The 22,700-nt window shown below is 40.5% G+C and overlaps 1 protein-coding gene across 12 annotated transcripts in view; it reads right to left on the bottom strand.

Moving 5' to 3' along the window:
• The window catches only part of LOC126203965 (protein bric-a-brac 1-like), a 455,035-nt gene that overhangs the window by 141,756 nt on the left and 290,579 nt on the right, over nt 1–22,700 (bottom strand). For 8 of the 12 annotated variants that reach the window (XM_049938366.1, XM_049938371.1, XM_049938364.1 and 5 more), the window contains one exon: nt 21,889–22,053. In XM_049938366.1, coding sequence (XP_049794323.1) covers nt 21,889–22,053 — 165 coding nt within the window. Of the gene's footprint in view, nt 1–8,821; nt 9,473–11,422; nt 11,627–21,888; nt 22,054–22,700 lie in introns of those variants that run through there. The other 4 variants (XM_049938373.1, XM_049938369.1, XM_049938379.1 and 1 more) reach the window with 3 other exon arrangements.

Genomic DNA, 22,700 nt, shown 5'->3' with positions numbered 1-22,700 from the left:
TAACCAAAGCCACACGTAATGATTCGAGAAGCAATACTGCACATGTCTGCAGCATTCTCCAAGTTCTGTATGGGTAAAAAGAATACAAATACATCACATATTTCCTCTTATATGTCTGTTACATCCTGGAGAACAGTTGTCACATTCCATGTTGAGTCGGTGTAAGCTAATCCCCAACAGTTGCAGCAGGCTAAGCACAGCAGCTTTGCGTGCCTACCTCAACTAATAATGTTACATTAATTTGTTAATGTCTCCATGACACTGCCTCTATTGTTACAACACTGTAAATGGCTACTCTTTTAGCCTGGAGTTATTAGTGCTTGGCGGTAGAAAGCTGGCAATTGCAATTGCAGTGCGCAGCATCAGCTTTCTCTCTCTATCATAAATGCACGATTTTAGTAGTAGCTACTGAGAACAGACAATATACGACAAAACCAATAATCGAAGTTGGAAACTGTGTGTACTGTTGGAAGCAAGGGGTTACTGTACTGGTGACATGCCTATCCGTACTGAACAGAAAGATGGTTCAAGGTTTAAAATTTTTACTGTATAACAGTCTGACATCAAGAAAAACATTTTCATTTTCGACAAATTACTCTCAATGTTACTTACAGAATATGTAAATGTCATCACCATTTTAAACAACTGGGTAAAAATTGTTTCATACCTAGCACATAACCACATGTGAAGTTCACTGATAGTATTGTTCAGTGTGATAGCCTCTCAAATATTGTCCTATAGTTTGCAAATGCTATAGTTTCCCATATCTTTCAAATTCTGTCTACTATGGGTTAAAATGCAGAATATTATTCACCTTGTAGAACACACTCTGAACAAAAAAGTATCTAATTATGTAATACAAATATAACAAGTTTGGATGACAAACTGCAAATGTCTCAATATAAAACTTCAAATGTTTTTACAAAAATTGCAGAAAGTTATGACAAATATGGAAGCAATGCAAGAACACCGACAAAAGTACACAATAAAATCCACTTAAAGAGTGAAACAATTATGCAGATTCATGAAGCTAATATGAAAATATGTAATTCCCATGAACAGAGCGTTTAAACTTGATCAATGACACTGTTAATGCTATCCAGTTTAATCAGGAAGCTAAAACGATTTCTAAAAATGCGTAACAATCTCAAGTAAACTTTAAACTCTATAGTTAACTAAATTTTGCATCCAAAATTTACATTTCAGAATGAAGAGCTAGAAAATATATTTTAAGTTAAAATTAAACTACTATCCTGCATATAACTGCAAGAATGGCAGCACAGCAGTCTCCTTTAACTTTTGTAGCTACACCTACATCTACGTGATTACTCTGCTATTCACAATAAAGTGACTGGCAAAGAGTTGAATCAACCACCTGCATGCTGTCTCTCTACCATTCCACTCTCTAATGGCACGCGGGAAAAACGAGCACTTAAATTTTTCTGTGCGAGTCCTGATCTCTCTTATTTTATTGGGATGATCATTTCTCCCTGTGTAGGTGTGTGCCAACAGAATGTTTTCACAATCGGAGGAGAAAACTGGTGATTGAAATTTCATGAGAAGATCCTGTAGCAACGAAAAACGCCTTTGTTTAATGATTGCTGCTCCAATTCACATATCATGTCTGTCACACTATCTCCCCTATTTCGTGATAATACAATACGAGCTGCCCTTTTTTGTACTTTTTCGATGTCATCCGCCGGTTCCACCTGATGCAGATCCCACACCACACAGCAATACTCGAGAATAGGGCAGACAAGTGTAATGGAAGCAATCTCTTTGACAAACCTGTTGCACCTTCTAAGAGTTCTGCCAATGAATCGCAGTCTTTGGTTTGCTCTACCCACAATATTATCTATGTGGTCGTTCCAATTTAGGTTATTTGTAATTGTAATCCCTAAGTATTTAGTTGAATTTACAGCCCTCAGATGTGTGTGACTTATCACGTAATCAAAATTTAGATGATTTCTTTTAGTACACATATGAATAACTTCACACTTTTCTTTATTCAGGGTCAATTGCCACTTTTTGCACCATACAGGTATATTATCTAAATCACTTTGCAAGTCGTTTTGATCATCTGATGACTTTACAAAACGGTAAATGACAGCACCATCTGCAAACAATCTAAGACGGCTACTCAGATTGACTCCTATGTCGTTAATATAGATCGGGAACAATAGACAACCTATAACACTTCCATGGGGAACGCTGGATATTACTTCTGTTTTACTTGATGACTTTCCATCTATTACTACGAACTGTGACCTGACAGGAAATCACAAATCCAGTCGCACAACTGAGGCGATACTCCGTAGGCACGCAGTTTCGTTAGAAGACGCTTGTGAGGAACAGTGTCAGAAGCCTTCTGTAAATCTAAAAATATGGAATCAATTTGAAATCCCCTGTCGATAGCACTTATTACTTCACAAGTATAAAGAGGTAGTTGTGTTTCACAAGAACGATATTTTCTGAAACTGTGCTGACTGTGTGTCAATAAATCGTTTTCTTCAAGGTATTTCATAATGTTCAAATACAGTATATGTTCTAAAACCCTACTGCAAATCGACATTAGTGACATAGGCCTGTAATTCAGCCGATTGCTCCTACTTCTCTTTTTTTGGTATTGGTGTGACTTGAGCAATTTTCCAGTCTTTAGGTACGGATCTTTCTGTGAGCGAGTGGTTGTATATAATTGCTAAATATGGACCTATTTTATCAGCATACTCAGAGGAACCTGACTGGTATACAATCTGGACCGGAGCCCTTGCCTTTATTAAGTGATTCAAGCTGCTTCGTTGCACCGAGGATATCTACTTCTATGTTTCTCATCTTGGCAGTTGTTCTTGATTGGAATTCAGGAATATTACTTCGCCTTCTTTAGTGAAGGAGTTTCGGAAAACCGTGTTTAATAATTCTGCCTTAGTGGCACTGTCATCAGTGACTTCACCGTTGTTATCGCGCAGTGAAGGTATTGATTGTGTCTTGCCACTGGTGTGCTTTATGTATGACCAGAATCTCTTTGGTTTTCTGCCAGATTTTGAGACACAATTTCGTTGTGGAAATTGTTAAAAGCATCTCGCATTGAAGTATGCGCTACATTTTGAACTTCTGTAAAAGTTTGCCAATCTTGGGGATTTTGTGTTATTTTAAATTTGGCATGCTTTTTTCATTGCTTCTGCAACAACGATCTGACCCATTTTATGTACCATGGGGGATCAGTACCATCACTTGTTAATTTATGTGGTATATATCTCTCAACTGCTGTTGAAACTATCTCTTTGAAAACATTCCACAACTTTTCTACACTTACATGATCAGATCGGAAGGAGTGAAGACTTGTCTCTTAAAAAGGCGTTAAGAGCATTTTTATCAGCTTTTTTAAATAGATATACTTTGTGTTTATTTTTGATGGTTGAAGGTGTTACATTATTCAGCCTAGCAGCAACTGCCTTGTGGTTGCTAATCTCTGTATTCGTCACAACACTCACTATTTGTCCCGGATTATTTGTTGCTAATAGGCCAAGTATGCTTTCGCAACCATTTATGCTTCGAGTGGGCTCATGAACTAATTGTTCAAAATAATTTTCTGAGAAACTAGAAGTCTAAGAAGCCAACATTGCCTAGGGTATTGGATGGGTCACAGGTGGCAGATAGCAAACATTCCACCAGATACAGTGGACAGCAATACAGAATAAGCAGTCCCGGACCAAGGCAATGCGACACCAAATCCACTTTGCATCTGTCTTGTAGCAAGTGGCAAAGTGGTCAGTGTGCGTTCGCCAGTGGTACAGCTGAAATTTATATTCTGGAACTAACACTTCCAGTCTTAACACTGAGTTCACTCAATGGGTCTCTACCCAACCCCACCTGATTCCAGATACAATCACCATGGAGCATTCTGATAAACACATTATTACCCAAGGTGGTCAATCCACTGCCAGTATTACTGGCACAACTGGTCTTTCGGATTCTGGGGTGGCCAGGTGATAGTGCAGTGTGATTCAACAGAGGTGAGTCCTCTGACCGATTTAAAACCAAAACAAATACATTTTCTGCAACACATAGCATACAAACACTTTTGCAACCAGGTAAACTTCATAAAATGGGAGATACTTAAAAGAACAGAAGATTCAAATTTTGGTGCTTCAAGAAACCTGAATGATAGACAATAACACCATGGATTTTGGGAATTACCATCTTTTTACAAGCAAAACTGATAAAAGAATACTTAATAATACACCCCATCTCGGACTTGCTTTTGCAGTCTCCAAAAATATTTTTAAGTCAATAACGGAGGTAAAACCCATTACTAATAGACTAATGACAATTTCTCTTAAATGTGCAAATAGGGCACACACTTTAATTAATGCCCATATGCCAGTCAATGAGGATAATGATAAAAAGAAGAAATTAATGAAGATTGGGAAACATTAGAAATCTTGAAAATTCCCTCAAACCATGTTAAAATTTTAAAGGGTGAATTTAATGCTCAATTTGGTAAAGAGGAAAAAACATAAGAAAACGGTGGTGGATTTCCTACGCATAAATGGACAAACCGAAATTACCAAAGACTTCTTGTAACGATTTCATACCCTAACTACAAAGAAATTTTAGCAAAGGGGCTAATATAGATTCTGCTCATTTATTTAATATGAATAGAAGTAAAACGTCAACCTCAAGAACTCTTCAAAACAAAAAATGTTATCCCAAAATTTGACACTACTAAAATAATCCAATTCTAACAACCGAACTTGACAAAAAACAATCCACAATTAGCAAAGCGTAAGAGAAAAGTTTATCACGACGCACAACTCAATTCCACTTCCAAAGAAATAAAAACGCCCTTAGAGGAAAGTGGTTTGTGAAACAGTGGTTAAGTCTAGGCCTGAGACTTTCAAAAACTGGAATAATAACAAAACTGAAAATATTTACAACACTTTTCAAACTGTAAGAAAAGGAACATCTAAATTAATCCGACAGACTGACGGAAACTACGAAAATGCCCAACCTGTCGAAATCAAAAGAGACTTCCAAAAGAACAATGCAAGAAACTTTTATAAAACATCCAAAACAAAACTAACTGGTTACAAACCTTAAAAAAGTCTTTGCTCCAAAAATGAAAATGGCTATTTGGCTCTTAACATCCAGGAAAACTGGAAGGTACTTGCTAATTACTTTGAAAAACTATTGAACTGTCAGAACCAGTGAATAAATTCCAACCACAGCAAACTAGTAACAAAATAAAGCATCTCGAGAAAACCGTGTAACTGCAGGATTACTAAAATCAGCTGGCCCTAACACTATAAGAGAAATAACTCAACTAACACGGCATGTCTGGCAAAGAGAGAAAATACCCGAGGACTGCAAAACTGCCCTAATTCATCCATTGCATAAAAAACGGGATAGGACTGATGTTAATAATTACGGAGGAATCTCTCTTCTCCCAGTCACATACTAAATTCTCTTGCATTGTTTACTTGATCAAGGCTAAGAACAGTTAGAACCTAAAATTGATGAATACCAAGCAGGCTTTAGACCAAACAGACCTGTCCAGAATAAATTCTTACTTTAAAACTAATCCTTAGACACAAAGGATTTCTGGTAACAATATTGTTTGTACATTTGAGCATATTAAAAAGACCTACAACTCAGTTGATCGTCAATCTCTCTTCCAAATTTTAAAGGAACAAGGGCTAGATAATAAAACTCTAACATTGATTAAGGAATCGTTAACTGACATTAGCTCTGAAGTTTAATTCATGGGAGAAATTTCTGACCCATTTGATAAAGACTAGTGTTAGGCAGGGAGATGGACTTATCTCATTACTGTTTAACTATGTTTTGGAAAAGGCGATTACAGAATGGCCAAATCAAAAGTAGAGCCAAAATATAGATGAATCAATCAAGTTGAGCAGAAGTACTATTAGAGTAGATTGCCTCTCCTTTGCAGATGATCTGGCAATTTTAACTATGGATATTACCACAGCTCAAAAACAAATTGAAATTCTTATAGGAACTGAGGAAAAAATAGGACTACAAATATCACTAGAAAAAAGGAATATATGCAAGCACTGAAGTTTTTTTAACACAAAATATGGGAAAATAAAAAGTATGTCTCAGTTTACATTCTTGGGGGAAATCATACAAAAAAAGGGGGGGGGGGTCTGGAAAAGCTGCAAACAAAGATCACTGTCAAAAAATGGTAACTGCATTCAGATTAAAACAAAATATTTATAATAAAAAATTACTTTCTAAATTCAGTTCATTTAGGTGTTACAGCACTGTAATCAAACCTGAAGGTCTTTATGGAGCACAAACTTTTATTTTAAATAGAAAGAGGGATAGTGCAGAAATTCGAAAGAAAGAATATTAGAAAAATATTAGGCCCTAAAATTATTGATAGAGAATCTTATATGCTGAGAAGTAATAAGGAAATAGAAGAATACACAGACATACATGGTGACATGAGAAAACAAAGACTTAAATTTTATGGGCACTTTAAAAGAACGGCACCCATTAGGTTGACAAAACAAACAGCAGAATTCTATGAAAACAGAAGTAAGGCCGAAACTAAGCCAATTACATGGATCACTGCAATTGTGAGGGATCTTAAAGTAACTGGCATAACTCAGACAGATGTTACAGACAGAAAAACATTCAGGCAAAATATATTTCCTTGGAAAGTTGGTTTAGTGGGAAATTAGAAAACTGACTGGTACACTGTGGTCCGATGAAAGAAAGGGATTTCATTCTGAAAGAATGAAACAAATTTTGACACAAAGGAAGGTCAACCATCAAAAGTGACATTGATGGATTATACCTTATGTGGTCCTATTGGGGCCCATAGATGAATAAAATAACAATAATTATTGCTTACTACAAAACATGTGTTTTGAATGAATGAATTTTATCTATTCTTACATGAAATAACTAAATAGAAGTGTTGTTCAGAAATATATGGGGACTTAAATTCTTCGGCAAAAGGTTGGATTGAAGAGGCCATTTTAAATCTCATGACGAATAATTTACACAACAAAGTAAATATACTATTAGAATAATACACAATTCAAGGACAAATTGCCTAAATTGTGATCAACAAACAACATCATAGCTGTATAGGCCTAATGCACAATGCATCACTAAACCACATCAAAACCCAATCACATATTTTCTGCAGTCAAGAGAACATTTTCTTCTTAATGACTTAATGAAGCAGCTTAGCAAGAAATGAAGGAATAGATGAAGCACCATTGAAACAAAATGTTTCCTTAGAAGAGAGGATGAAGAAAGGCAAACAATTTCGAAACATTTGTAGATCTAGAGAAAATCTCTAGACAATGTTGGATGAAATACTCTCTGGAATTCTGAGGTAATCAGTGGTAAAAAAGACCAGAAAGGAGCTATTAAAATGTACTTTTACATAGAAATAAACAGTAACTAAGACGTGAATAGACATATTAATAGTCTATTCCCCATATTATCCATTTTTGCTTAGAGTAACCAGAAAAGCAAACCACAGAGAAATTTGGAGAAGCACAAATTTAATTAAAATTAATTTGAATATTAATAACCTTCCTTACATGACATCTATTCAAGATATACTATGTGAAAACCTTCACAGCATTTGACACACAATCACATAATTTACATCATGTAAGTGTTTCTCTCAAATAATATTACGAAAAAAGACTGCAAAGAACCTGCAATTCTCACGGACATTAAACACATTACCTTCTTGCAACCTATAGTAAAACATTCAGCTGGTCCAAAAGTGAACATTTCACATGGATTTTAAAGTCTTTGAAAAATTCCCTGAGAGAATAAAAGCAATTGACCATACACTGTTACTGCTTTTGCACAGGCAGTGAAAATATGGTTCTATTAAGTACCGTGTGTGATAAAATTTCTGTTCATTCATGTATGTATCTTGGGTTTCATGTATAACTGACAGTAACACTATCAAAGACTAGGCATTTTAATTGGTCACAGACAGGAAAATAAGTTATCTGTGGTCTTCACAGAGAAACTTATAACTTTAACTACGTGATATGCAACAGCAAGTAGTAAACATACATGGAAATTTTATTTTAATATCTGCCAACCAACCAGTATAAAATTTGTTAAGAAAATTATGTAACTATGTCAGAAATCACAAACCGGGATAACATTTGGAAGTCTTGTTTTCCTCCAATATTTACTTCGTTTTTATTGCAGGGGTATTTGTCGCTCGATTTGCCTTAAATAATTGCCAATCGTTAGTATATAAAAAATTAAGCAAAAAACGGAGTGATATTAAATTCAAATATTAAATACGCTATATGTGGTTAAATTCCTGTTATAGGTGAAGATAAAGTAAGTTAGGTAGGCCTACCGAATTTAGTATAACAGGTTGTCAATTTAATGTCATACGACATAATGTAAGTTGCTGTTTTTTGTTGTTCGGTTGTTCAAAGCCATAAAATAGCTGGTCACGTCAAGATCATCTGCTGCAGTCACTGAATAATACAAACACCAAAATTATATGAAACACAACCCCTCATTCGTGACTGCGTAACCAATGCTTCGATGTGGTAAATTAAATGAATAATATGATAGTTCTGCAAAGGATATTACAATATTGCGATGAAGTAAAAGGGGAGCATGTCTTCTGACTTACACAAACCTATTGAACCAACAACTAGCAAATTCTAAACAGAAATAACAAACACGGCATAAAAATTAACATCATTCAAGGAATAACACAAAACACATTTTCTAAACGATTTGCCACTACAAAAAAAGGCACTGAATTAAGTGGCATGACTGCTGGTATGCTCACCATTAAAGTTGTGTAAAGATCCAATCGCTCTGAGAAACAGAGGCGATGCAGTTTGATTATCATATGCCTGTTTGGATGTGATTGCTTTTTTCCCGCTGCTACAGCGGTCTTCTAATGACTGCGAACTGTCAGTGTCAGCTGAGCTCACATCCGTCGCATTGTAACTGTTTTTTGAACATCGTCTCAACTGCCAATTATCAAGAATATCACATTCTCTAGATTTAATACGGGAGACTGAGGATTGTGAAATACCATACTGCAGTGCTACCTGCATCTGACTTTTAGTTTCTAAAGCTTTAATGACTTCAACCTTTTGGTCCAACGACAGGACAGTTTTCGACCTTGTCATGCTCCATCGAGCGAAATCTAGAGATGTCATCGGTCAGAGTTACCTAATACCGATTACCTCACCAAAATAGACTACTTTGCATTTAGCGCACACTGCGGAAGCGTTACACAGCTATACTATATACACACGCACAAATATTACGCTGTTTCCCGATGAGCCTGGCCATACACAACTTCACATAAAAATGAATAAAAACACTTCCTTTTTGCGCTACTTGTGTGTGTGGTCTTAGTCGAGGCTACAAACAAAACAGGTTTTCCACATTAATTCCCGCCTTCGGCTATTGCGTTGAAACACGCAGCACTGACAACATGGCGGCAATCGATGCGCACTCTGACGGACGGAAAATGTACTGACACACAATTTATCTCGATGTTAGGACAAGCGTAATCTGTTACGTACCTCCGACAAAATTCCTTATCTGATGGCCATAGCGTTCGCTGAAATTAGGCTCAGGTAGCTGCATACAAGGCACTGCATTTCCTCTCAATTTCGTTCTTATACGACGCTGTAACTGATTACATTCATCGATAACTTCGCAACTTTTTCCAAAAACATCGCAAGTTTTAAAATGATTTAAACAAACAGCAGAACTGTTCGAAGGCGTCCAGTTTGTTTTACCTATCGCGTCAAGCCACATCTGCCTAAGTCTGTAATTTCTTGGAAATCTAAATACTGGCACATACCCTAAATTTCTGTAATTTGTCAAGTAGTTGCTTTTGCAACCAGGGACGCAGCATTTCTGCGGCATATCTATTTTACAGCACTCAATTTTAGTTTACTTTCGGTTAATTGCAAACGCGTGATGTATCACAGTTAATGCTTTGCAGTACACTGCATTCTCACGCATTTCTACTGCCGATACAGCAGCGCCTCATGCGGTCAGAATTTTCACTACTCAGCAGTGTAGCCGCCTGACAGATCGTCAATGCAACGCTCGGTTATATGAAACTGTAATTCAATGCGCAGACTGTACCAATGTTTGTCAATGATCAGCTGGCTGCTTTGAAATTTAGGGTACTCTACGCGGAAACGGCTATGGGGAAAATGTAGAATGTGTGAGGGCTGTCTTACCGAAAGTTGACAGCTGTGCAGCTAACGAAGCTGCGAAAATATTTTACGCGCTATCAAAGATAACGTACCTGATACATGTTCAGTGTCTGGCACTATCATTGCACCATGATAACTCTTCATGTGTCTCCATAAGGAGGTTGTTCCCAGCCTACGACTGTTCAGGCCTCTTGAGACAGATATGAAGCACAACTGGCAAATTGCCTTGGTATCCTGGCAGTTATCGACCTCAAAATACCGCCACACGTTACTGGAGGACATGTTTCTCTCTTCATCTGAAGGTATCCAGTAAACATTGAAAGAAAGCAGACAACTGTCAGCGCTAGCAGATTAAACGTCCATTAACCTCTCAATCGGCGATGATTATCTTCTGCAAATACATCAATCAAAGCCCAAAACGCGCATTTTAGAGAACAAAGGTCATAAATATCTCAAAACACAGTTTTTATGGGAACTGCGCCCTGAAATTGCAAAATACGGCGAAAGCAGTAAGTTTCAACATGGCGACTGTTTTGGCTTCTAGTCGTCAGCCAATCCGAAACCACGTCAGTGGTACGACCAATCCCGGCAAGGAGTCGTCCTCTGTAGGTGACAAGAAACTATCGGGTTCCGCGAGGTCGCGAGTAGCATGTGACGTCCCGGAAACCCGTAAACAACTAGTATCGGTTTCCTTTGCCCGGTAATTTTTAAGGCAATAGCATAAGCCTTGCAGATAACCAACTGATCATTTATTTCTGTCAGTCTATAACAGTTCCTGTTCAAAAACATGGTTCTTTGTGTACGTCGAATCTTCCGTGCATATTTTCTGCGATCGAATTAGTAAGTAAGCGAAACTTTCTCGTGAATATTTCTGCGACACTGTTCTTATCTACAAGAATAAAAGAATTTATAAATGAATGATAACGCATACAATGGGAAGAGGAAGTATTGTTCCACATGTAACGCAAAGAATTTAACATCTTAATAGATCCTCCAAATAATTGGAGTTTTATGTCATTTAAAAAGTTACTCTTGATTTCAAGCCAAACTGACATATCTGAAAGTCTTTCTGTACACTGACAAACGCATGCTGATCGAAGTTAGCCAGGAAAGGATATCAGCCGCAAACTGCGTCTCAATTTTACTGCGTCGGGCAGATTGTTGGAAAAAGTTGTCGCGTGAAATGAGTATTTTTGCTTTACCTGTTTCTGCGCTTTGGAAGCTCTCCGGTAAGACCTCTTGATGGAACGACACTATGTGCTTGGCCATGCCGGATGTGCTGGAGCAAAAAACGAGCCTCTTCCCACATAACAAACAAACTACGTTCTCACGGCCAAGAGCTTGAAAGTGCTCCCACACCCACGATCGCTTTCTGTAGGCCGAGGACATGGCTGCGGTCCGGTACCGACACGAATATCGACACCGGGAGCCGGCGCCGAGCCGAGGCTAGCCGAGCAGGCCGTGACGTCACGCCTTCCGGCTGCTGATTAGGCGACGCACATGGCAGTGGGTAGGGATGAGACTAGGAGGGGGCGGCCCGCTACGGAGGAGGCGGGGCAGTCGCGCGTGACGCAATTCACACGCTGCGCCATGTGACTGTCGTTTACGTCAACAAGAGCAATGATACAGCGTAGCGGCGGAAAGTGTAAACAGCACTGTCACCAACAGTATTTATTTTGCAGCATAGCTCTGAGCAGCGATAAGTGCCTCGATTGCCCCTGCTTGTATTTTCTTTGCTAGTGTACTGAGTATGGATGTCAAGGTCTCGTAAGTGAAATACTTACGCGGTCCGCGGGGTTTATATTCAAAGTAATAATTGTTTTTGTAGGGAAAGGTACACAAGGTGAACACGTTCGTTCTGCCAGATTTGCGGAGACGACGGATAAATACGTGGAGTGTTTGTCTGTGCTCAACAGGAATAAATACGTGGAGTGTTTGTCTGTGCTCAACAGGATAGTAAAACATAGCACACTGCTAATGCATCCATGGCAGCTGTGAAGAAACGTTCCCGTGGTCTCCAAATTTCTCTTTTCGATGACATGTCGTTGCCAGCAACATTTTAGCCCCTCTGTCCGCGATAATTTGAGTGCGGATTGTGCCGTCAATATAGTGTCGCTCAGGGCGGCAGATCATTACGGTTCTGCTCTTCTTTTCTCGAGTAAAATCCTCAATACAGTGCAAGTGAGAAACTCAGCGTCTGCGTCAAAACCCAGAATTACTTCACAGAATTGCCATCCATGACGGCAACATAGGCCCTAGCCCGACTGGGCATCGACGCGAACTGGGCTTCGATTGCACCATTCCATGCTGTTTCAGCTCTAGAGCAGAGTCCAAAAGTCGTCGTGGCTGGCCTATGGTGACGTGTCCGCCTCTCGGCAACCCACAATAAAATGTTTTCAACAAGTGTGAGATTTGGGTAATGTGCTTGGCAGAATGAAAACTGGAACACCCTCAATATTGACGACACCAGGGGTAAATGCAGTCTTGCATTAAACGTCAGAGTCACGAAGAGAAGACAGAGCACAGCCGTTTGCCTTAACATGTCATATACGAGAGGCGTTCAATAAATAATTCACCCCATTTTTTCTCGGCCAATTTCAATTGAAGAGAGGGGGAATTTGCTGCGAAGCAATATTCCCGCTTCATCTCTTACAGTTTCATGGAAGTTCCGATAGATGGCGGCGCTATACGTACTCTCCAAAATGGCGGTCGTAACGGACGTGCGTTCCAGGCAGAGAGCTCTCACTGCTTCGTTTGGCGGAAAACCAGAGCATCGCAGGTATTCATAGATGCTTGCAGAATGTCTACGCAGGCCTGTAAACAAACACACTGAGTCGTTGGGCGAAGCGTCCGTCATCATCGCAACTAAGTCGTGCAATTCTGCCCGATCTACCGCGTATCGGGGGGCCGCACACAACTCTCACTCCTGCAGTGTTGGAATGTGCGGACACACTCTTGCGAGGTGATCGACAAATGCCTTGCTGTACAACTGGACATCACCGTTGGTAGTGCTGACACAGTCGTCCACCTAGTGGGGTACTCAAAGATGGGTACAGGGGTGCCAAGTGGGCATACAGACTCTCCCGGTACGGTTGTGTAAGGCCATCGCACTGAACGGAGACTGTGCTGACAGTTTTGTAGCGAAAAGAGTGGGAATAATATGTGTATCTGAATCCCGAATGGAATAAACTTGCTTTCAGAAAAAAAATGTGTTACTTCACTTATTGAACGCTCCCTGTAAGACCTGCTGTCCCGTTTATCGGCTACGCCAACTAAGGATGATCGTGTTGTGTACCCGATGGCAGCCCATATAATTACGCTGGTGCTCGGTTCGTACGACGATGACGACTGCAAGGTGACAAGGTTCGTTCTCCTCTGAGTCTTTACAAACGAGGACGTGCATCGTGGTGCACGCAGAAGCGGAACCCGTCTGGAAAGACTACTGGTGGCCCTTCTGTCTCCAGTGTTGTCGGTATGAGCACAAGTGTCGACGCCATTGTCTCTGCTGACGCATCGAGTGATAATGATGTTTGGCTTGAAGGGCGCGCCAATGCGCAGTTATCAGCACCCGAGCAAATTCCTAATGTTTACACAGTCCAATATCGCCATTTTCTCAAATGATGATGAAATGATGAGGACAACACAAACACCCAGTCCCCGGGCAGTGAAAATTCCCAATCCAATCGGGAATCGAACTTGGGGCCTCGTGATTCATAGCCACTAGACCACGAGCTGCGAATTGGGGCCGTTGAGATTCTAGACGGCTTTGAGTACGAACCTCTTGAACCCATTGATTACAGATTCGCATGACGGTTTTCGGATTCCGACCAACGCTAGCAACAAACTGGCGGGAAAACAAACTGTAATCTCCATGAGCCAGAATCCTAGCAGAATTACGATTCACGCCACGAGAAGCCCCTCGTTCTTATACGAGGCATAAAATTCTCACAAAAGATTTTCAAATGTGACCCCTGAATCAATGCGGGAAAATTTGGCGTTAATGGGCTATGGCAGCAACGACCGGCGCGGGTGCCTTTACTAACAGCACGACATGGGCTGCAACGCCTCCCCTGGGCTCCTGACCATATCGACTGGAGGGCTACGTGGGGCTTCCTATCGTGGGGTTTCCTACAAGGTGCAGCAGGTAGCGAAGCTGTCCCGTGCACCGGTTCCCTAACGAGGTGTTTGCGAACTGAGCCTCCCTCACTGCTTGTCTACCCCAGTCGCTCACCCTCAGCGCAGGTGTTGTCACCGTTTCTCAGGCAGTGCCGTCGTCGATAGCTTTCGTTCCGTGCGTTTTCCTATACAGCTTCTGTTCTATGCAGTGTACACGATGGAAGTGATAACAACGAAAGGGAGGCCGTGTCTTCATCACGGATGGTCATCGCTAACGTATTTATAGGAAAAATGAAGAATATACGAACTGGATGTGCGTCCATTATGAACGGAGTAGGTGCAAAGGCCGTTTAAAAATTGCAAATGGTGAAATCGTTGCTCAACAGCAACAATCTTGTCCACCTGACAAAACAGATGTAGAGATAAAGAAAAGTCTACGTAATTGAGAAAAAGAGTTCACGAAGAAAAGACAGTGCCTGCAGCCCAAATTTTTAAGCAGGAATTTCAAGATCTGAAACAAAGGATTAGAATTCGTGGCGTATATTCCGAATTATGAAAGCTCCAAGACTCAATTGTGTAAGGCGAGAAGAGGCGCTATTGGGACGACCCAGAACCCTGGCTCTAGTTCGGACTTTCATCTTAGCGGAGACGTTTTGAAATTAACAGAAGGTAATAGTTTTTTGAAGATTGATTATAGCTCTGTTTCAGGCAAGAAACTTCTAGTATTTGCTTGTGAAGAAGCAGAGAAAATCCTTTGTGACAACGGAACTGTGCTTATGGATGGGACATTTGACAGCTGTTCGGAACAGTTCGAACAATTGTACACAATCCATGTCGACATCGGAAGTACAGTAGAGGCAACTAAGATATTTCCTGTTTGCTTTGCTGCCAGACAAATGTCAAAATTCATAGGAAAGACTTTTTTTCTGGGTTGAAATCTACGATGCCTGGGTGGTCACCAAAAACTGCAGTGCTAGATTTTGAAATGGCTACAATTAAAGCAATGAATTCAGTGTTCCCTGAAACACAACTTTCCGGTTGTAATTTTCTCTTTAACCAGTGTCTGTGGAAGAAGATACAGGAACTGGGACTAACGGAAGACTAAAGGGATAGGGAGGAATTCCGATTGTTTTGTCGCATGTGTGCTGCAGTGGCACATCTTCCACTTAACACTGTCGATGAAGCGTGGATTTTAATAATGGAACACATGCCCAGCGGAGATATCACAGCATTTGCAGACTTCTGTTGATCAGTGGATGGAAAATCCTAATATACTTATTGAAATGTGGAATGTTTTTAGCGAACGACACAGAACGGCGAATGCTGTCGAAGATTGGCATAGAAAACTGAACTCCTCAATCAATCAGAAACATTGAAATGCGTACTTTCTAATGCAAAAGCTGAAGGAGGAGGCAGTGAATGCTATTTTCTAAAATTAAAAAATAAATCCATTGGCCTACTCTTCAAAAAAGAAAGAAAAGGTACATAGATCTTGACAAAAGATTAAAAGACATTATGAAAACATAGGAAGACCCTGGAGATTTAAAAAGGTGTTTAAAATCACTAGCCTTTCTACAAAAAATCGAATAAGAAATTACGATTGATAAAAAAACGTTATCAGTTTGCTACAGTAATGATGAACAACAACAATAACAACAAAAAATAAATAAAATGAAAAAATGGAAAACCTTTTAAACAAGCCGATGTACTACGTGCACAGCCAGTCCGAAGCCTGAATAAAATGTGAAGGGGTATTCTTATTTTCATGTCAGTCGGAAAGTTTACGGTTACGATTTTTATTTGTAGTCGGAAACACGAGCGTCCCCACGGAGGGGGTCTAGAGATTGGAAAGTTTGATTATAAAAATTTTTCCGTGATGTTCTGTGCGAAAAATTCTGGGATTTGCTGTAGGCCTTAAGAATACTGTTGCTTCAAAACGGTATGTGTAAATACAGCACACATTTTACCAGCATAAATAATTTCGCAAAGTTAATTTGCCGATTCTGAAGTTTCGTCATATATGTCATACAAAACTAATTACTTGTATTTGGCGGATCTCATTCACAAAAGTACGCTTTTAACGGTATTTCTAAAGTTATAATACAAATTTATTGAATTTTTAACTCAACAAAAGTGAAATTTTACTTGGTAAATATCTTACATAACATGGTCACTCGTCCTGTGAAGCTTCCAGAATTTTTGGTGAGGAAGGTGGAATGGGGACTCAGACAGCTGGTTGCCCACTTTAATGTCAGAGTCTTTTAAACAGGATCATATCTGCCTTTATTGTGCTCCAACAGGAGCATTTTTCAGCTGATTATTATGTAGTTCATTTTATAAAGATGAAATTCCAACTAGCCTAGATGAACTTTTGTGGAGTCATCTATATTAAGCAACGAATTTTATCATCTGTAGACATCAAGAACAACATTCTAGTTATCGAGACTTCATACGCCACATCTAACCACAGGAAAATATTCTGTAATTTCTTTTAGATGAACACGCCCATTGTCGCGTAAATCTTTAATTACTAACAGTAAACCTGGCGTTGGCCGGATATTTATTCATCCCAGTTTTATGTCAGTTCATCCCCTCTTCCCTCATCTCTCTTGTCCATTCAGTCCTATCTCGTCTCTCTATCCACCTCCTCCTTCCGCCCATCCGTCTCTCTTTCCATCTCCTCCATCTGCCCCCTCTCTCACACCTCCTCCTCCTCCTCCTCCTCCTCCTCTCCACCCTCGTCTCCTTCTCCATTCATCTTCCCGTCTCTGTCCACTTTTTCTAATAGTACATCAAATTAACAATAACACCCCTAATTTATGTATTTATTACAGTGTTCCATTAGTCATTCACCACCTTCCCCCTTTCTCTGTTTACCTGCTGCTTCCCCTCTCTTTTAATCTGCTTCTCTCACTTCTCTGGATGCACCTCCTCCCCCCTTCTCACCCCCATCACGTTCTCCTCTCTCCGTATCTCTCCTCCTCGACCTGTCATGGCATCTCTTTCCCTGTCTATGAAAAAATACGTGTATCTGCCAGCTTTCATGCTGATTGACGAAACGATGTTGAATTTATTTATAGGTAGGCCAACCTTCCGCCAACCAGCATACGTTGGTTTTTATAAATGCCATCACCACGAAAACAAACTTACATGAGCCAACTCCCAAGCTGATCAGTCAAACGGTGTGTAATTCTGTTGTAAGGTACCCTCCACCATACACCGTATGAAATTTCACGTATACAATGAGGTTCCCCTTGTTTTGAAGATCAAATTTACAAAATTTCATCAAGATCGGAGCAACACTGTGGTTTTTGTTGAAATCCGTAAGTAAAGTACCCTCCACCATGCACTGAACGAAGTTTTATGTAGACAGTGACATTCCTCTTGGTTTGGGAAACAGGGATTCATTTTTATACGCCCCACTCCCTCTATGATATTTGTCGTATAAGGGGCAACATAGCTATTAAATAACAGCAACAAGATTACGAGAGCAGTCAGTTTCAGTGTCATGCAAAATAGCATTATACCTTGTAAATTATCACGACACAAAATGTGTCGTGATAAGCAATGTAGGACTTCAGTATGCGTTTGAAACTCTCGGAGAACTCCTGTATGGCGAGGAGGGTGGGAGGGGGAAGCAAGGGGAGTCTCAATTTGTTTTGCCAGCCTGGGCCTTTGACAGGATTAGCCTGCTCATAGAAAAAACCCCACGGCACCGACTGGACCCTAAAAGACTGGTCAGATGAGTCCCGATCTCAGTTGATAAGAGCTGATGTACGGTTCGAGCATGGTGTAGACCACAAGAAGCCATGAACACAGGTTGTCAACAAGACACTGTCCAAGCCACAGTGGCTCTATAATGTTACGACCTGTGTTTATATAGAATGGACCGATCACTGACGGAACGTGGTTATGTTCGGCTACTTTAAGACCATCTGGTTCTGGACAATTAGAGCGAATGATTTAATCACCCGAATCGCCCGACATGTATCCCATCGAACATTTATGGGACGTGATTGAGGCGTCAGTTCGAGCACAAAATCCTGCACCGGAAAGTGAATTCTGGACCGCTACACAAGCAGCATGGCTCAATATTTCTGCTATGGATTTCCAATGACTTGTTGAGTCCATGCCACGTCGTGTTGCTGCACTACGCTGAGCGAAAGGAGGTCTAACACGATATTAGCAGGTAACGAAATACCCTCAGACTTCAAGAAGAATATAATAATTCCAATCCCAAAGAAAGCAGGTGTTGACAGATGTGAAAATTACCGAACTATCAGTTTACTAAGCCACGGCTGCAAAATGCTAACACAAATTCTTTACAGACGAATGGAAAAACTGGTAGAAGCCGACCTTGGAGAAGATCAGTTTGGATTCCATAGAAATGTTGGAACACGTGAGGCAATACTGACCCTAAGACTTACCTTAGGAGAAGGATTAAGGAAAGGCAAACCTACGTTTCTAGCATTTGTAAACTTAGAGAAAGCTTTTGACAACGTTAACTGGAATACTCTCTTTCAAATTCTGAAGGTGGCAGGTGTAAAATACAGGGAGCAAAAGGCTATTTACAATTTGTACAGAAAGCAGATGGCAGTTATAAGAGTTGGGGGACATGAAAGGAAAGCAGTGGTTGGCAAGGGAGTGAGACAGGGCTGTAGCATCTCCCCGATGTTATTCGATCTGTATATTGAGCAAGCAGTAAAGGAAACAAAAAAAAAAAAAATTCGGAGTTGGAATTAAAATCCATGGAGAAGAAATAAAAACTTTGAGGTTCGCCGATGACATTGTAATTCTGTCAGAGACAGCAAAGGACCTGGAAGAGCAGTTGAACGGAATGGACAGTGTCTTGAAAGGAGGAAACATAATCATAACGAGGATAATGGAATGTAGTCCAATTAAATCAGGTGATGCTGAGGGAATTAGATTGAGACACTTAAAGTATTAAAGGAGTTTTGCTATTTAGGGAGCAAAATAACTGATGATTGTCGAAGTAGAGAGGATATAAAATGTAGACTGGCAAGGGCAAGGAAAGCGTTTCTGAAGAAGAGAAATTTGTTAACATCGAGTATAGATTTAAGTGTCAGGAAGTCGTTTCTGAAAGTATTTGTATGGAGTGTAGCCATGTATGGAAGTGAAACATGGACGGTAAATAGTTTGGACAAGAAGAGAATAGAAGCTTTTGAAATGTGGTGCTACAGAAGAATGCTGAAGATTAGATGGGTAGATCACATAACTAATGAGGAGGTATTGAATAGAACTGGGGAGGAGTTTGTGGCACAATTTGACAAGAAGAAGGGATCGATTGGTAGGACATGTTCTGAGGCATCAAGGGATCAATTTAGTATTGGAGGGCAGCGTGAGGGGTAAAAATCGTAGAGGGAGCCCAAGAGATAGATACACTAAACAGATTCAGAAGGATGTAGGTTGCAGTAGGTACTGGGAGATGAAGAACCTTGTACAGGATAGAGTAGCATGGAGAGCTGCATCAAACCAGTCTCTGGACTGAAGACCACAACAACAACAACAACAACAACAACAACCCACGACTAGTGTCACCCAGGGTAAGATGAGCATTAACAATACCAAAAGAAAGGTAACGAATTATTGACGAACTAAGTCAGGCGAGGCTGAGAAAATTATGTTAGGAAACGAGAAAGTGTAGTAGATGAATTTTGCTACTAGGGCGGCGAAGTAACTGATGATGGTGAAGTAGAGGGGTTTATATAACGCAGGCTAGCTATAGCATGAAAGCATTTCCGCAAATATAAATTTCTTGACACTGAACATAAATTTAAGCGTTTGGAAGCCTTCTCTAAAAGTATTTGTCTGGAGGTAGCCTTGTACTAAAGTGAAACGTGGATGATAAGCAATTCAGACAAGAAGAGTACTGGAGCTTTTAAAATGTGGTGTTACAGAATTACGCTGAAAATTATTAGATGGGTACGTCGCACAGCTAATGAAGAGGACTAAAACTGGGGAGAAAAGAAATTTATAGCACCACTTGACTAAAAGAAGGGCTTGATTGATTCTGAGGAGTCACAGAATTGTCAATCTGGTATTGGAGCGTAGTGGGGTGTGGGGGCAGTGGAGGGAGACCAAGAGATGTACACAGTAAGGAAACTGAAATCAATGTTGGTTGCAGTAGTTATTCGCGAATAAAGAGGCTTGCTGAGGACAGACAAGCCTGGAGAGTGTCATCAAACGAATATCTTTAAGCATATAATACGTTCCACGCCTAACCCTACCAATTTTTAATGCAGTAGGATTCACCAATAGAAAATCGATGTTTCACACTTCATCTCTGTATTGGATATCATGATAAAACTGGTAAAAAAATATTGTCTCTCTTACGATAGTCTCACATCGCCCCTTGATAATGGCTGTTTTCAGTGCTCTTCAAAATTATAATACTCCGAAATCAAATAACACACTGTACGTAAATCTACAATTTTGTACTAGTTTACTTGTGGTGAAAAGTAGTGAGGGATCATTTTGTTGTAAAGGAGACTTAAAAACTTCTGAGACCTGAAGTCTGGAATTAAACTGAAAATTAGGCAATTTCAGTATCTACGAAACAGCTTATTTTCACAATATTTCATCCTCTCCTGTTTCGATTATCATTTGTGAAAATTAATGGGTGTATCCTAAGCGAAATTATGTGGTATTATGTTTGAGAAAATGTAAGCATGCATGATCGAATATGGTTGTTTAAACATACTTATCCACGCTGCGTTATTTACTGTAAAAAAAAAAAACCATGTCAGAGGCAACTTGAAACAAACGGAAACGAATGCACATCCGAGAACCTTTACGAGGAAAACCAACAACTGACGTCTCGCATTTTCTCGGTGCTCTTTATTAATAGTGTGGTTCCGGATGTTCTGCCGAGCTGTTTTCTTTTAGTGCTCAACATTAGGATGGCCAACCCGGCCGCCTTCTTTAGGTACTGCGAGTTTTGCTCTGCGTGTACTCGCTGCCTTGACTCATAACACACTGCGAGTCCTGACAGCGAATACACAACATTGTTTTGTTTGGGGGAGGAGACCAGACAGCGAGGTCATCGGTCTCATCGGATTAGGGAAGGACAGGGAAGGAAGTCGGCCGTGCCCTTTCAAAGGAACCATCCCGGAATTTGCCTGGAGCGATTTACGGAAATCACGGAAAACCTAAATCAGGATGGCCGGACGCGGGATTGAACCGTTGTCCTCCCGAATGCGAGACCAGTGTGCTAGCCACTGCGCCACCTCGCTCGGTCGAATACACAACAGCAAAACTCGCGGCACCTAAAGAACGCGCCTGGGCCGATCAACGAAATATTGTGCATAAAATGGAAACAAGAACTCTGCAAGCACACTATTATGAACAAGTTTTTTCGTTCTTGCTTCAAGTGATGCAGACTCGAGTCGTACTCGACATGTGACACGGCGGAGGGGGGGGGGGGGGGGAGGAAGAGGAGGAGGAACCAGAGAGGCACGTTCTCTGATGTGGGCTGAAGAGATGGTGGCAATTCTCGGTTCTAGGACTGCTCAGCGCCAGAAGAAGTACTCACCTTGGCGGCGTGGCCATGGCTGCTGCTGATGCTCCCTGAGAGTAGGGCGGATGAAGCGAGATGGTGGCGGCGGCGGCGATGCAGACGTCGACGGCACGTCGGGCGGCTCCTCTTTGATATGTCCCAGCAGCAGCGGCTCCTGCGGCCCCAGGAAGCTGTCCTCGACTGCGCCCACAAGACGTAAGAGTATGAATGAACTGTCTACAGTTAGTGCATACAAACAAATGGTTAAGAGAAGCTACAGAACTAACAGCGACGAGAACACGACAAAATACACAGAAACAGACAGTAACTTATGGCCGTACGGCAGTTTGTACCTAAGAAGTGATGGGTTTTGATTTTGGGTCTAGAAGGACTCTAAGAAACCACTTGGCAGCTGATGGGGGAACTCTCAAACGACACGCAAGCAGCCTTAGTGGCGTCAAATTAAAAGCTTTACTTCCAAACATATATATACAAATTTGTGGCGTCAAATTAAAAGCTTTACTTCCAAACATGGATATACAAATTTATGCATAAAACACTTTACAATGACGGAAAAAAATCCGACATCAAGAAATAATGTAGAGTAATGAAATTTCTGGAATACATTTGTCTAGGTAACATATTAAAGTGACTAATGTTGCAAGATCCCAGGTTAATGCATGCACGAGAAAAGCCATTGCGAAAGTGAAATGTTGGTACATCAATAACAGGTGAAACCGCCAGAATATTGAAAGCAAACATGCATGCATTGTGTTGCACAGGTGCCGGATGTCGGTTTCTCGGATGGAGTTCCACGCCTGTTGCACTTGGTTGGTCATTACAGGGAC

This window comes from Schistocerca nitens, chromosome 9 (assembly GCF_023898315.1).
Source record: "Schistocerca nitens isolate TAMUIC-IGC-003100 chromosome 9, iqSchNite1.1, whole genome shotgun sequence".
NCBI lineage: Eukaryota > Metazoa > Arthropoda > Insecta > Orthoptera > Acrididae > Schistocerca > Schistocerca nitens.
Note: the sequence above shows the minus strand (reverse complement) of the source record. Positions and strands in the feature narration are given on the sequence as shown.